Here is a 13,566-nt window from a genome sequence, read left to right as displayed (position 1 = left end):
TTGACATTTCACCTGCAATGCCAACAGATTTTTGTGGTCAAGATTGTGAGCTTCAGTTCCTAATTAACAGGAACAGGATGGGGATGGGGGGAGCGGTGGTCTTCTTGTGTACGTAACTGAGCTTTGCATTTTGTGTTTTGCCTCTCCTACTAGACTGCTTCTGGTAGCAAGACTGCCCTTCTTGCAAGAAGAAATAATTAAATAAATCCCTCCTGTCTCTATTTGGAGATATCTCTGCTTATTTTTATTTGGGCAAGGGTCATTTTGTCCCACACAAGACCAAAACACGCAGAAAATTGTGTTGACCCAGCTTGATGGGCTCTGATAGTAGTATCAGAGCAGGAAGCTCTGGTTTCAAGTGCTGCCTCTGATACATACTGTCCTTGAGATACATACTAACCCTGAGAAAATTATTTAACCTGCTCATGTCCTAGGCCACAGTCTCTAAGGATATAAATTGTGGTAAATATACTGACTTGCATTGGTAAAGGGTTTCCTCATGTGAGTCCTCTATGTAAATGAACTGACAGGTTCAATCCATTTCCCGTCCACTATTTCGTGCTTTTATGTAGAATTGAATTGTCAGGTGCTATATAAACCAGATCTTAAGTATGAAGAAATTCAGTTTACCTAGAATTATTCCTCTGAAGATTTGGTATGAATATTGTAATTTTTCAATTCCATCAAGGTTTTTTCCTCCACTGACTTTCTAAACTCACTTTTTTTTCTTGTAACAAAGACCTGAACTATTCAATCTTCCAGAAACTGTTCTGTTTTAATGTTGTCAGTATTCAATATCTTATTTGCATAGTCTAACAGGTTTTTTTTTCCACTTACCATCAAAAGCTTGGAGGAAAAAGAAACCTATTTAATTATCCAAACCCTTATAAGAAAATAGGAATTATAATGCCTTAAATTTACATAATGGCTTGCAGTTTACAACACATTTTTATATAACATTATCTCAGAAAAGTCTACAGTTAAAAAAGTAAAAAAAAATACACCATGTTATGAATTTGCCCAAAGAAGTATCAAAACTCATTTCCAAGTATCATAATAATACACAGTTGATGAAATTAACAATAAAATGTTTAAACTCTGAGGTTTCATACCTCCCTTGCCTATCGAATTGTCAAAGACTTTAAAATAATGAATGATGGAGGAACTGAAACTGTGGGTTGCTACAATTATTCTATAAAACAATTTGGAATTAAGTGAAGTAAGGTACAAATCTTCATATCCTTTGCTTCTACTGGATACGTATCACAAGGAAATCGATGACAGAACAATTCCAAAAATATAAAGTATTTGTTGTGGTACTCTTTGAGATAACAAAATAGTGGAAACCAAATAGGTGTCCCTCAACTGGTGAATGGCTGAATAAACCATGGTACAGGGAGGTGATGGAATATTACAGCACTCCATGAAATGATAAACTTAAGGTATTCTGAGAAATACAGGTAAACTTGTATCCACAAATGCTGACTGAAGAAAGTAGAACAAAGAAAACTAGGCACAATGACCAAGATAATGGAAATATAACTAAATTTAAGAGCAAACTCACTAATCACAGTGATCGATATTGGTCTCAGAGAAAAGATGATGAAGCACATTTCCCTCCTCAACAAATAGGTGGGTAACTATGAATGCACCATGCTGTCTATATCAAATTACTTTTTAGTTGGATTTTTCTTAACTGTTTTGCTTTGTTAAAAAGAAGTATTCATTAGGGGTGTGGACAGGGAGGGCATATTGGAAAATGAGTGTAATGTAAAAAAACCAATAAACCTTTTTTTTTAAGTTAAATAATTGGTTTGATTTCATGACATTTATGTGATATCAAGTCCAATCCTAAGTAATTTTCCCATGTGGTTAAAGGATTCTGGGAATAAAATACTGAAGATTCTAATTAATTAAAACCTGAGTGGCACTCTATAAAATGTTCTACAGAATGCTCAACTTCACTTTCTTCTTAATACACAGGGACTGTTAGGTGAAAAGTATGGAAACATCCGAATTCCTGGAGAAGTCGAGGCATCAGAATTTGAGATGATTTTGGACGCTGCCATAGAAGCAAAGCTGGAAACCAAGGTGCTCGAAGAATGGTACTGCCGAGACGAGAACTCTGTTCCAGCAGCCTATTACCTCAGACCTAAATGTGAAATGCTGAAAAGCAATAAGAACTCAGTAAGTTGTCTCTCGGTAGAGTCCCTTATGTTCTTAAGCATTCATTCAGGGAAAGCATTTTTGAATTCGCTGACAGAACACTTCAGGACGGCATTCCCACTCTGTTCTATAGTACATAAATAGGAATCCTCCCGGACCTCAGAGGAGAACCATAACAATAATAGGCTCATGGATCTAGAGTTAGAAAGGATGACAGAGGCCATCGAATCCAACCTCCTCATCACATTTCACAAATGAAGAGACTGAGGTCTCAGAGCCTAGATGATTTACCCAAGGTCACACAAGTAGTAAAAGTCAGAGGAAAGATTTGAACCCAGATCACCTGACTTCAAAAACCAGTATTCTTTCCAATGTATAACATATATTTATTGAGTATTTTGATATCTATCCCCAGTGCTTAGCACAGTGACTGGCACATAATGGGTGTTTACTAAATGCTTATTGACTAACAGTTTTCTTTCTACTGGAAACATATTTATTTAGTTTTTTGAAGTTCACAAAGCACCATGCACATATTATCTCATTTGGCCATCTTAAACAGCCCTTTGAGATAGATGCTATTACCCCCATTTTCCACATTAGGAAACTGAGACAGATATCAATTGATTTCTTCATATTATAGAGCCAATTAAGTGTCAAGAATTTGAACACAGGTTCTTCCTGACTCTCTAAATCCGGTGCTCTATCTATTATACCACAAATTTATTATTTAATACCAGTATCTACTCTGCTCATGTATAATTATCCCTCCCAAATGCTCGCTATAATAATGATTGCTTACATTTATATGAGTATTATTATTTCCATCTTGAAGATGAGATAACTGAGGGTCAGCAAGTTTGTGGGACTTGTCCAAGATCTCACAAGTCCCAAACCCAAGTCTCCTGCCTACAGATTTAGTGCACTCTCTATCATTTTCATTTCCATTCTATTCATTTCCATTCTCTTTCATAAGATACTCAAAATCATAATTAAAGAGAAATAAACAATCTTTTCTATGAGCCAAAACTCACATTGGAAAAAATTCATACTAGTAATAACAAAGGAATTTGGAAGAATCACCAGCCATGCAGACTTCCCAACTCTGCCTTTAATCAGTTGTCAAACCCTCTTTGCTCTCCTCCTCACTCTACCCCAAAAGAAAGGAAAAGAGGATTGACATCATGCATACATGAAATTTCTGTGGGAAGTAAAAAGACCCTCCTCTACCATAAGGAAAGTTCCCCCATGGAGGACTCAAGGAACCTATGTTTTGGTTCCATTCTGTCACTAATGAGCTTAGACAAGGCATTCAATCACCCTGAGTCTCAGTTTATGGAGTCTCTCACATGTTGTTCAGTCATTCAACCATGTCCAATCCTTTGTAACCCTGTGGACCACAGCTCACCATTGTTGTCCATGGGATTTTCTTAGCAAAGATACTGGAATGATTTGCCATTTCCTTCTTCAGTGGATTAAGGCAAACAAAAGTTAAATTACTTGCCCAGGGTCACACAGCTAGTAAGAATCTGAAGCCAGATTTGAATTCAGGTCTTCCTGATTCTGGGCCCAGCACTCTATCCACTGAATGACCTAGCTGCCTCTCTGTCACATGGTAGACCCTTAAATGTTTGTTGAATTGATTTCTATTGAAATTCACTTATGTGTATGTATATCATAAATGTATACATCACATATACATACTTTTGTGTATACAACATAAATGTAAACGCCACACCTACATACATAGGTACACCTGTGCTTATGTAGGTGTGATAAGTACATTTCTGATTTCCCTTAGTATGTAAGATGTATGTATTCTATGTGCTTTGCACTGTGCTAAACACAGAGAATACAAAGGAAAGTAAAGAAAATCGTCCCTGCTCTCAAGGCGCGCGTAGTCTAACTGATTCCTTCGTCATCCATCAGATTGGTTAAATGTTCTGTGCCACACAAAAATGAAAATGCTAAGAATCCTTTCCCAATAGACTGTTGGAAAATCTTCATTTCCAGACTCAAAAACAGGCTAATTTTATAACAAGCTAATTAACTGGGGTGGGGACTACATTATATATGGAAAAAACTACTGGGTTCAGAGTCAGAGACCTGGCTTTTCATCACTACCCCACCAATGACTTTATATGATCTTGAGGTAAATTCATTTTAACATAATATGCTTCAGTTTCAGGATTCTTTTCCTTATCTCTACTACAGACTTCCTACCCTAACCAGGCTAGATTACTTAGCATCCTTCTACTGTGGTCCCCTGCTTGTGCATGAAAAGGACCTATGCCTGGGATTGACGGCTACATTAGCAACAAGCATATAAGATATCACCAATATAGAAGCAATAGCAATCCTTCAGCGATGCCTCATTTATCCTGACCTGACTGCATGTTTAGTTTGTGCCTCACCTTGACCTCCCTTCAGCACCTGGCTTCTCTCTGACTCCCAACTGCTACCTGACATCTAATTCCTTTCTCCAACTTGACCATCAATTCTGGACACTGTTCAGGTCCAGCTCATTACTGATCTCCACATTTCATCTGCAGTCTTGTCATCTTTGATTCTGTCTTCCTTTGCAATTTTTCACTACTATTCATGATCTGAATATGATAGCACTACCTCTTTTGTAAAATGGGGATACTAGTCCAGTCTGATTTTACTTACTCAAAAATTATGTAGATGAAAGGATTTTGTAAACATATGAAGCATCATACAAAATAAGGTATAATTGTAAAAGTTATATAAAATTTACTTTATTATTATCAAAATTTGTCTGTAACCCTTGGATCACTACTACAAAATCAACTAATCAATAAACATTTATTAAGTACCTACTGTGTGTCAGGTAGTGAGCTAAGCACTAGAGATACAAAAAGAGGCAAAAGCCAGTCCTTGCTCTCAAGAAGCTTCATCAGGCTGGTTGAGGATGATGTAAATCATAAAAATGTCTCATTGTTGGTCATTTTGTGTGAGATTTGTAACTGAAACCTAGAGGTAAAGATTAACATTTTATTTTTTTTTTAAAGCAATTGGGGTTAAGTAACTTGCTCAAGATTACACGGCCAGTTATTTCTGGGTGTGGTGCTAAGTATCTGAGCCTGGATTCGATCCCAGTCATCCCGGCTCTGGGGCCTGTGCTCTTACTCGCTGTGCTACCTGGCCACCCCTGAAGATTAACATTTTAAATCCTTAGATGCCTAATTATACTTTCTACAGTTTTCCCAGTTCAAGTTCAGTGGAAACAACATCATTTTTAAATGTTTAAAGAAAAATACAGCCCTTGACTCAGTTTCTTATTCTTATTTCTTTGGTTAGCATTCTTCAAGACATTTCTGCATTATTAAACTAGCTGTTACTACAACCCCTCTCAATTCCAAATCCTTTTTTAAAAAAATGATTTAATCTTTTATTTTTCCCTTAATTACATGCAAAAACAAACTTTAACATTCTTTTTTTTAATTTTGAGTTCGAAATTCTCTCTGTCCCTCTCTTCCCTCCTCTCCACATTGAGGTTATACATGTACAATCATGTAAAACATTTGTTAGTCATGTTGTGAAAGAAAACAGACCAAAAAAAGAAAGATAAAGTTTTTAAAGACTCCATCAGTTCTTTCTCTGAAGATGGATATCAGCACTAAATTGTATGACTGAACGTATTCAAGCTAGGACTAATGGGTGGAAAGGAGGAGAAGCTAGCATGATTCATGGCCACCAGTAACAGACCAATGCTAAAAGAGCCACAAGAAAGAGAATCTAAGACAGAACTGGTCCAATGGAAAAGACACTGGAATTAGGCTCAGAGGGACTACAATCAAGCCCCACTTCTGTCAAATCATTACAACATCTCATCCTCAGTTTAGTTACCTGTAAAATTGGGGTGATAAGGCTTGCTATTCCTATTTAAACAGTCTGTTGTTAGACTCAACTTTTTGTTAGGAAAAATGGTGTAACTATAAAGCTCTTTACCCTTTCATATTCGATTCCTGAGAGCATAAAGAATGTTGCCAAAAGAAAGGATCAGTGATGCCTCATTCCTACTACTTAGGGCTTTCCCAGAAAATAGAATATTTCCATCCCCTAAAATGCATATTACCTAGACAGAAGTCCTGTGACTTCCTGTAATATTTATGACTGCTAAATTGTTTAACAATAACTTTCTGACACTAATACCCTAGCTAATATTTATCAACTAGATTTGTTGTTTCAATTCAGAGTTCACACAATGACATTTCAGAATGAAACCATTTCTATTTTAGTGTATATTCTAGCATATTTCTAATGATACAGATCAAAACTGTGCAAGTCTTTCAGGAAAATATTCTCCAAATTTTAAAGCCTAAAGTTCTACTATTTGTATAAACATGGAAGCTGAGTACTAAAAAAGAAATCCAACAGAGACTACACTGATAACCTCAACTTATTTTCCCTCAATTAATGTCCTGACCAAGGAATCTCATGCAAATACTGCCGCTGCCTCATTTTTCTTTTTCTTCTTCTTCTTTCTTTCTTTCTTTTTTCTTTCTTTCTCTCTCTCTTTCTCTCGCTCTCACTCTCATCTCCTCTCATCATGAATTACCCACACTGGTTATTTACTAGGTCTAGGATTCCCAGGGTCTTTCTCTCATTAAATATGTTGGAGTTGCCTAAAGCAAAGAAACACAGATAACTATGGTTGTACTGTCTTTTCTCTCGGTTTATGTTCCCTTAACATTTAGACAAAAAGTGAAACACTGTCATTTGTTTGTCACATTTCTTGGATATGTGTCTCCTCAATCAGTCATAAGCATCTAAAGGGCAAGAACTATAGCTTTTTTTTCTCCTTTGGTATCTATCTGCAGAATTGCATCCTAGTATAATGCTGTAAATGTAAGATTCAATCAACAGTTAGTAAAATAATTAATAAATGGGATTCTCCTATGTGCTACACAAAGCACTTTCCTAATTGTCAGTTCTCCCCTTCTTACTTCAGAAGGAACAAGTTCTGAGTTCCCAGATTAGAGGAGAAAAAGTAAGCCATGCAAAGGGTCGTATCTTTACAGCTGAAAGAAACCCTAGCAGTCACCTCATTCAACCCCCTTATCAGTTACATGACTTGTCCAAGGTCTCACACCTAGTGAATGTCAAAAAAAAGGAAGTGAACCTAGTTTTTCTGACTCTAAATACTATACTATGCTATGCTGTGCCTCATGCTCCATCAATTTCTCTTGGCTTCCCTATGTCATTTATAAAGGGCTTTGGGAATGGTAAAACACAAGTATTATACTAAATATATAATATACTATATATACATATATATATGTGATTATATTGTGCCAGTCACATATTCATTTCAACCTTAGCTCTATCTACTAGACAAATATAGGGGCATTGTGGTCCAGAAAGTATCATCTGGGAGACTACAAACAAAGTCATTCTGTTTGTGCAGAGAGTAGAATAATCTCACCCTTCTTCCCCTACCCTCGCTAAATAACCCCATAATGGCCATCAGACAGTTTAATATGTCCACTTCCTCATTACAGGAGGTAAAACTAATCTCACTAAATTGTTTGAGAAAACTACCTTCTCACTTCTCAAATTTCTTTCTGCAATGGTGATGTCATTAAATATTTTGACTGGGGATGTCACCCTGACATGAACACCAATATTTGGTGTCTCCTTTCCTCTTCATTTCCTTTCTTCCCCCTTTAGATTATAAGAAAAATACATAATTATCCCAGTAGATCTTGTTTGTATAAATTCTTGGGGGAAGAGAAGATCATGTAGTATCAAGACTAGAGTTGGAAGGAATCTAAAAGTCCATCTAATCCAGTCTCCTTGTTTACAGATGAGGACAGTGAAGCCCACAGAGACATTACCTGAATTGCCCAAGGTCAAACAGGAAGTTAGTGACTGAGGTAGACCCGTAAGCCAAGTCCTTTAATTCCATTGCCAGGGTCCTATCCACTGTTCACTGCCCTCTCACCTCAATGTCAGAGTCGTCCTTTTTAAGTATCTGAAATATGTGCCTGTTCCCTTGAATATTTTTGATAGATGCCGGCTTCTGCCGATGCTGAGAATGAAAAAAAATGGCAAGAGATAGCAGATGAAATAAAGAAGATTTTTAAGACAGCTGTGAAATTGCTATATGAAAAGGGGAAAATGAAGCACAACCAAGCCAAGAGATATCTCTTTTCAGGTAACTTTTACATAGCCAGCAAAGGCCCAAAAATGGCCACACATTAATTTTTTTATGAATGAATAAATGCAACTCGCATCAAATAAAAGATCCTAAGTATCTCAATCTAGAAAAAGATATTATTCAACCCTCACCTACAGATCAAATCCTATTTAACTTACAGGGTTTCTCAATGAAAATGCAACTTCAAAAGAAAGATGAATATGATAAACCACATTCAGCCAATATTTCTCACTTAAACCAATTGGCACCTTACTTTTAACAATGAAAAAGGAGGCTTCATTATTATAAATAACACAGAGGGCTAGTAATCTCTAAGGAAATGTCCTAGATTTCAGTTTGGGGAGAGGGGGGAGGAGATGGTACCCAAAAAGAAAAAAAAAGATCAGGTAAAGAAATAGGACATGTAGACATTTGGAATACTTGAAAGAAAGCTGCAGATTGGACTTCTTGTCTGCAACTTTTATTCCTTCCTCATTGAAAATTGATATCATGGAATATGAATCTGTGGCAAAGGTACTTAGTTGCTGTTAGAAATTTTGTCAAGGAATAGAGTGGTAATAGTGATTTTTTAAATGTAAAGTTAATTGTAAATTATTTTGGCTAATGACACCTCAGTTTTACAATTGCTGATATCTTTTAAGATATCAGAGTTGATTAAAAAAAAGATAAAAATCACAGGAGACTAAATTTGGTAATCTTGTTCTCCTAAATTAAGACACTCCTGATATTTAGATTTTGGTGGGGAACTAGCCTGTTTTAAGGGGATCTTGCTGTTTCTTTTATTGAGTTAAAGCCACACTGATTTTCTAGGATACTGCTTAAAAACTGAATTTGGGGGAAAGTATCAGTTCAACTGATTAATTGACACAATTAATTTTAATCATAAAACTTTTGAGGATCTATTTTAAAATATTTCATATGAGTTTCCTGTTCCTGATGATCTCCAAGGAGAAACCAAATTATGACCTATCAGGGGATATGGTAAAGGAGATTCATACTTCAAATGGGGATTGAACCAAATTATCTCTGAGGTTCTTTCTGTCACTCAAATTCTATGATATTGGTCCTACTTGGTATGAAAAATTTTGGCCTTTTTGAGTAAATGTCTCTTATTATGGCCCTTACTCAAGTTTTATAATATTTTCATATACAAACAGTATTTCTACTTATTCATCCTCTCCACAAAATAATCTCACATAAATTTATATCTCTGTGAAGATTAGTATTTCAAAGGAAATAGAGTCCTGGCTCTAGCCTTTACCATTTATGTGATATTAGGCAAGTCACATAACTTTTCTGACCCTCAGTATCCTAAGTGGAATAGCTCTGACTTTATGTACTGTATTATCTATGACAGTTACATTCCTTATCAAGTTTCAGACCTCACTTGTCTGTCTTTTCTATAAACCCTTTACTTTATCCTCAAAATCCCTAACTGTATGGAAAATTTACAAGTTTTCTAAAATCTCTTTTTTCCTCTTTCCTCCTTCCTTCCTCCCTCCCTCCCTCCCTCACCTTTCAACCCCCAATCAAGTAGGCAAAGTTTGCCTAGCAAAGAAAACCTAGTTGACAAAGTCATTGGATCAATTCTCCAAGGGATTAATCTTTTGGTCATCAACCTCATTTGAAGTTTGAGTGTGGTGGGGCTGATACTAACTATTGAGTCCTACAGGCTAAATACTTTTGCTTAAAAATGGGGGCAGGGAGCATTTATCTTCACAATAAAAATAATTCTTCAAAATCAGAATAAAAAATCTCTAGGTAGATCTAACAAGTCTGGTTTTTAAAAATTGAATAATTTTTCCTTCCTGGGCCCAGAATAAATTGTATATTCTAAAAGGGCTTAATATTAAACAACTAAACTAAGGCTAAAAAATTTAGTAGTTTGTATTTTATTTCCATGGCCATCAATTCTGTTTAAAGCATTTGTATTGTATCTGGCCCTAATACTTCAGGCCGCTAGCCAATCAGATAGGAGGGATGTTAGCGAAAACTAGAGCAAAAAGAAGTTTGAACAGTTGGTTCTAAGACAATTTGGAAAAAATGGATTCAGAGCTATAAAGGACTTTACAAATTTACTAGTTTAGCACTTCTCAAAACTTTTTGGTCTTAGGATGACCTCTTTATGCTCCTAAGAAATTATTGAAGATCCTAAGGAGCTTTTGTGTTTGTAGGTTATGTCTAATAATATTTACAATATTAGAAACTAAAACTGATAGATTTTTCAAATAGTTAATTCATTTTAAAATAACTATAATAAACCTATTACACATTAATATAAATAACATGCTAATGAAAATAACCATATTTTCAAATAATTTTAATGAGAAGAGTGGCATTGTTTTACATAGTTTTAGGAATATCATGGCTTAAAAGAAGACAGTTGGATTCTCAAATATGCTTCTGTATTCAATTTATTGTGATGTGTTGTTTTGGTAGAAGTAAAGGAAGGAAGTTTGGTCTCCCACAGATATATAGTTGGAAACAGGAGAAATATTTTAATAGGTAAATATTGTATTAATATTATTATAAAAATAGTGATCTCAAAGACCTCCAGGGATTTTAGGACCACACTTTGAGAACCGCTACTCTAATCAAACCCCCCATTTTTCAAATGAGGACATTTAGACCCCAAAATATGAAATGACCCCCCAAGTTCATACAACACTGGGAAATCCCTAGTTAAAATATCCAATGATTTATAATCACAAGAAGAAATAAAAGTATTAGTCAAAGTTGAAAGTGAATGAATAGTCTTCAAATCTGGACTACTAAATCATTGGCCACCATTTTTTTCTAATTTGCAATATGTTTAGGGGCTATTATATAGAAACAGACTGTAGTCATTCACACTCCACTGGCTAGGTGATCAGATAATAAATTTCCTACAGTTTTATAGATTCTTCTGGTCACTTAGGAAATAGTTCTTCTGAGGTGAAACATCCTTCTCCCTATGTCTAATGCCACTGATGACATATCTTGTCACCCGTGTAGAGGACTATTCTGCTTAGAACTCCCCAACAGGAGCAAAGCAATAGAGTTGAGATTTGAAGTTGTTTCTGTCTTTGAATGGGGAAGTTAGCACTAGATTTCTTTTGTTTGTTTTTTCAGCTATTGAAGATGAGTTTGACTTTGCTTTGGGAAAACAAACACCAGCATTCCTAAAGAAATGTGTTTGCTACATTAGAAAAATTGCAAACATTGAGCGTTTTGTGAAAATTCCAGCAATGGGTAAATACATGGACATAACTGGGACAGAACCAAGAATTATCCGAGACCAAGAAGCCCACGAGAAATTGATAAAACTCAGGGATGAATTTATTCCTACCATTGTTGCATCATCTAATCTGAGAGTCTACACTTCCATTACACATTGTGACATGAAACTAGGTTACTCACAAGAAGTAGAGAACCATTATATAGAAGGACTTGGTAAACAGTTTTATGAGGATATGATTGACATCATTCAGGCAACTGTCCAACAGAATTTTGACACAGAAACCGATACACTGTATGACGAAATTCTTCAGCATTCATCATTATGTAAAACATATGCCTCCTTCTATGAGTACAAATGTGAATCTCTAAATATAGTGCATAAATACCTTCTTCCCAGCAAAGCAGGACACATTAACCCTCTCATCACCTTTGGAGGACCTTGCACTGGAAAAACTCTTCTGTTAGCTGAAGTAGCCAAGAAGGTAAATGTCAATTCATTTTAAGTGTTTTTGTAAAGTTCTACCTCACATATTTTTTTAAAGTGAATTTAGTTTATTTTGGTTTTTTTTAATTCATCTGTTGATCGCTCCAGTATTTATTTTTTGTTTGGCGTCATTACTGGGGCTTACTTCTCAGCAGAATGGGTCAGACAAAGGATGGCTAGGACCCAGAGATCAGAAAGGATTGTGGAGAAAGGGCAAGTAATCAAAGGATGTCCAAGCAGCAGGCAATAAGAGGAGGTTTAGGAAGGCAGGTGGAGCATGAAATCATAGTAATACGGAAACATGAAAAGATCAAAAGTAAGGGAGAAAGGAAAAAGCATTTCAGTGCCTACTACTTGCCAGGCACTGCACTAAGTGCTTTACAAATATTATCCCATTTGACCCATGCAAGAACCTTGTGTGGTAGGTGCTATTAATATTCCCCTCAGTTAAGGCAGTTGAGTCAGAAAGAGGTTAAGTGACTTGCCTAGGGTCACATGGCTAGTAAGCCACTGAGGCAGACTATGAACCCAGCTTTTCCTGCCTCCAAATCAGGATTCTAAGCACTGTACCACCTAGTTTCCTCCCTGCAAATAGCTGGCACAAAGCCACGGGAATTAGGGTTTAGAGGAAGGGGCTCTGGTCCTTGGAAGGAGTAGGGACATTGTAAGGTAGGATCCCAGTCCAGAAGACTCTAGAGTATTAGGCATTCAGTCAAGGGGGATAAAAACAAGGGCCCAGCTACAAGAAATGAGGTATAAAGTTGTGGTTTGGTATTACAAGATCAGAAGGCTAATTATGCTAAGCCATAAAGAACCTGGCCTTGGGGTCTTTATATCCCACTGCCCAGGTCTAGAACTAGTCCTAGAATCTGAGGCATGGCCACACCTACAGATGAAATGAGAATAGCCCAAAGCGTAGGGATTAAAAGCAGGTGGAGGTAGAAAGTAACATAACATGTAACATGTCTACAACAGTAGATGATAGGCCCCTGTTTTTATTGTTACTGTGCTAGGGTTTGAAGTCTATTTTTCTTATTGTGTCCTTGAGAACAAAGTCATTCCTTTATATGTTGTACCTCTCTTAATACTAAATCATGGGGGGCAACTAGGTGATGCAGTGAGTAAAGCGCCGGCACCAGAGTCAGGAGGACCCAAGCTCAACTCCAGCCTCAGACACTTAACACCTACATACACACACACAAAAAAAAAAAACTAGCTGTGTAACCTTGGGCAAGTTACTTAACCCCAATTGCCCTCCAAAAAAGGCAAAAAAATACTAAATCATTCATTAAATACTTGGTTATCCTGAGTATAAGAAAAAAAAAACATACTTGAATATAGATGATGTACAATTATGACAGTAGATGCAAATAGAAAATCACAGGAATGTAGAATAGATTACAGTCTAATTTTGACCAGATTGAGAAACATTACCTTACCTGTAATTAGATATTATGCAGGTTTTTAATGTTAATAAGAAATTCAAGAAATTGAAAAGAACATTAAGATGGGA

General features: G+C 36.2%; 1 protein-coding gene across 1 annotated transcript in view; it reads left to right on the top strand.

Moving 5' to 3' along the window:
- The window catches only part of NWD2 (NACHT and WD repeat domain containing 2), a 168,915-nt gene that overhangs the window by 145,254 nt on the left and 10,095 nt on the right, over positions 1 to 13,566 (top strand). The window contains exons 4-6 of the mRNA XM_069068652.1: positions 1,984 to 2,187; positions 8,203 to 8,347; positions 11,462 to 12,051. Coding sequence (XP_068924753.1) covers positions 1,984 to 2,187; positions 8,203 to 8,347; positions 11,462 to 12,051 — 939 coding nt within the window. The remainder of the gene's footprint in view (positions 1 to 1,983; positions 2,188 to 8,202; positions 8,348 to 11,461; positions 12,052 to 13,566) is intronic.

The sequence above is a fragment of the Petaurus breviceps genome, unplaced genomic scaffold (genome assembly GCF_028583685.1).
Source record: "Petaurus breviceps papuanus isolate PSGF00001 unplaced genomic scaffold, PetGlider_PUasm1.0 140, whole genome shotgun sequence".
NCBI classification, from domain to species: Eukaryota; Metazoa; Chordata; class Mammalia; order Diprotodontia; family Petauridae; genus Petaurus; species Petaurus breviceps.
The sequence above is the reverse complement of the archived record's forward strand: the minus strand, read 5'-3'. Positions and strand labels throughout refer to the sequence as shown.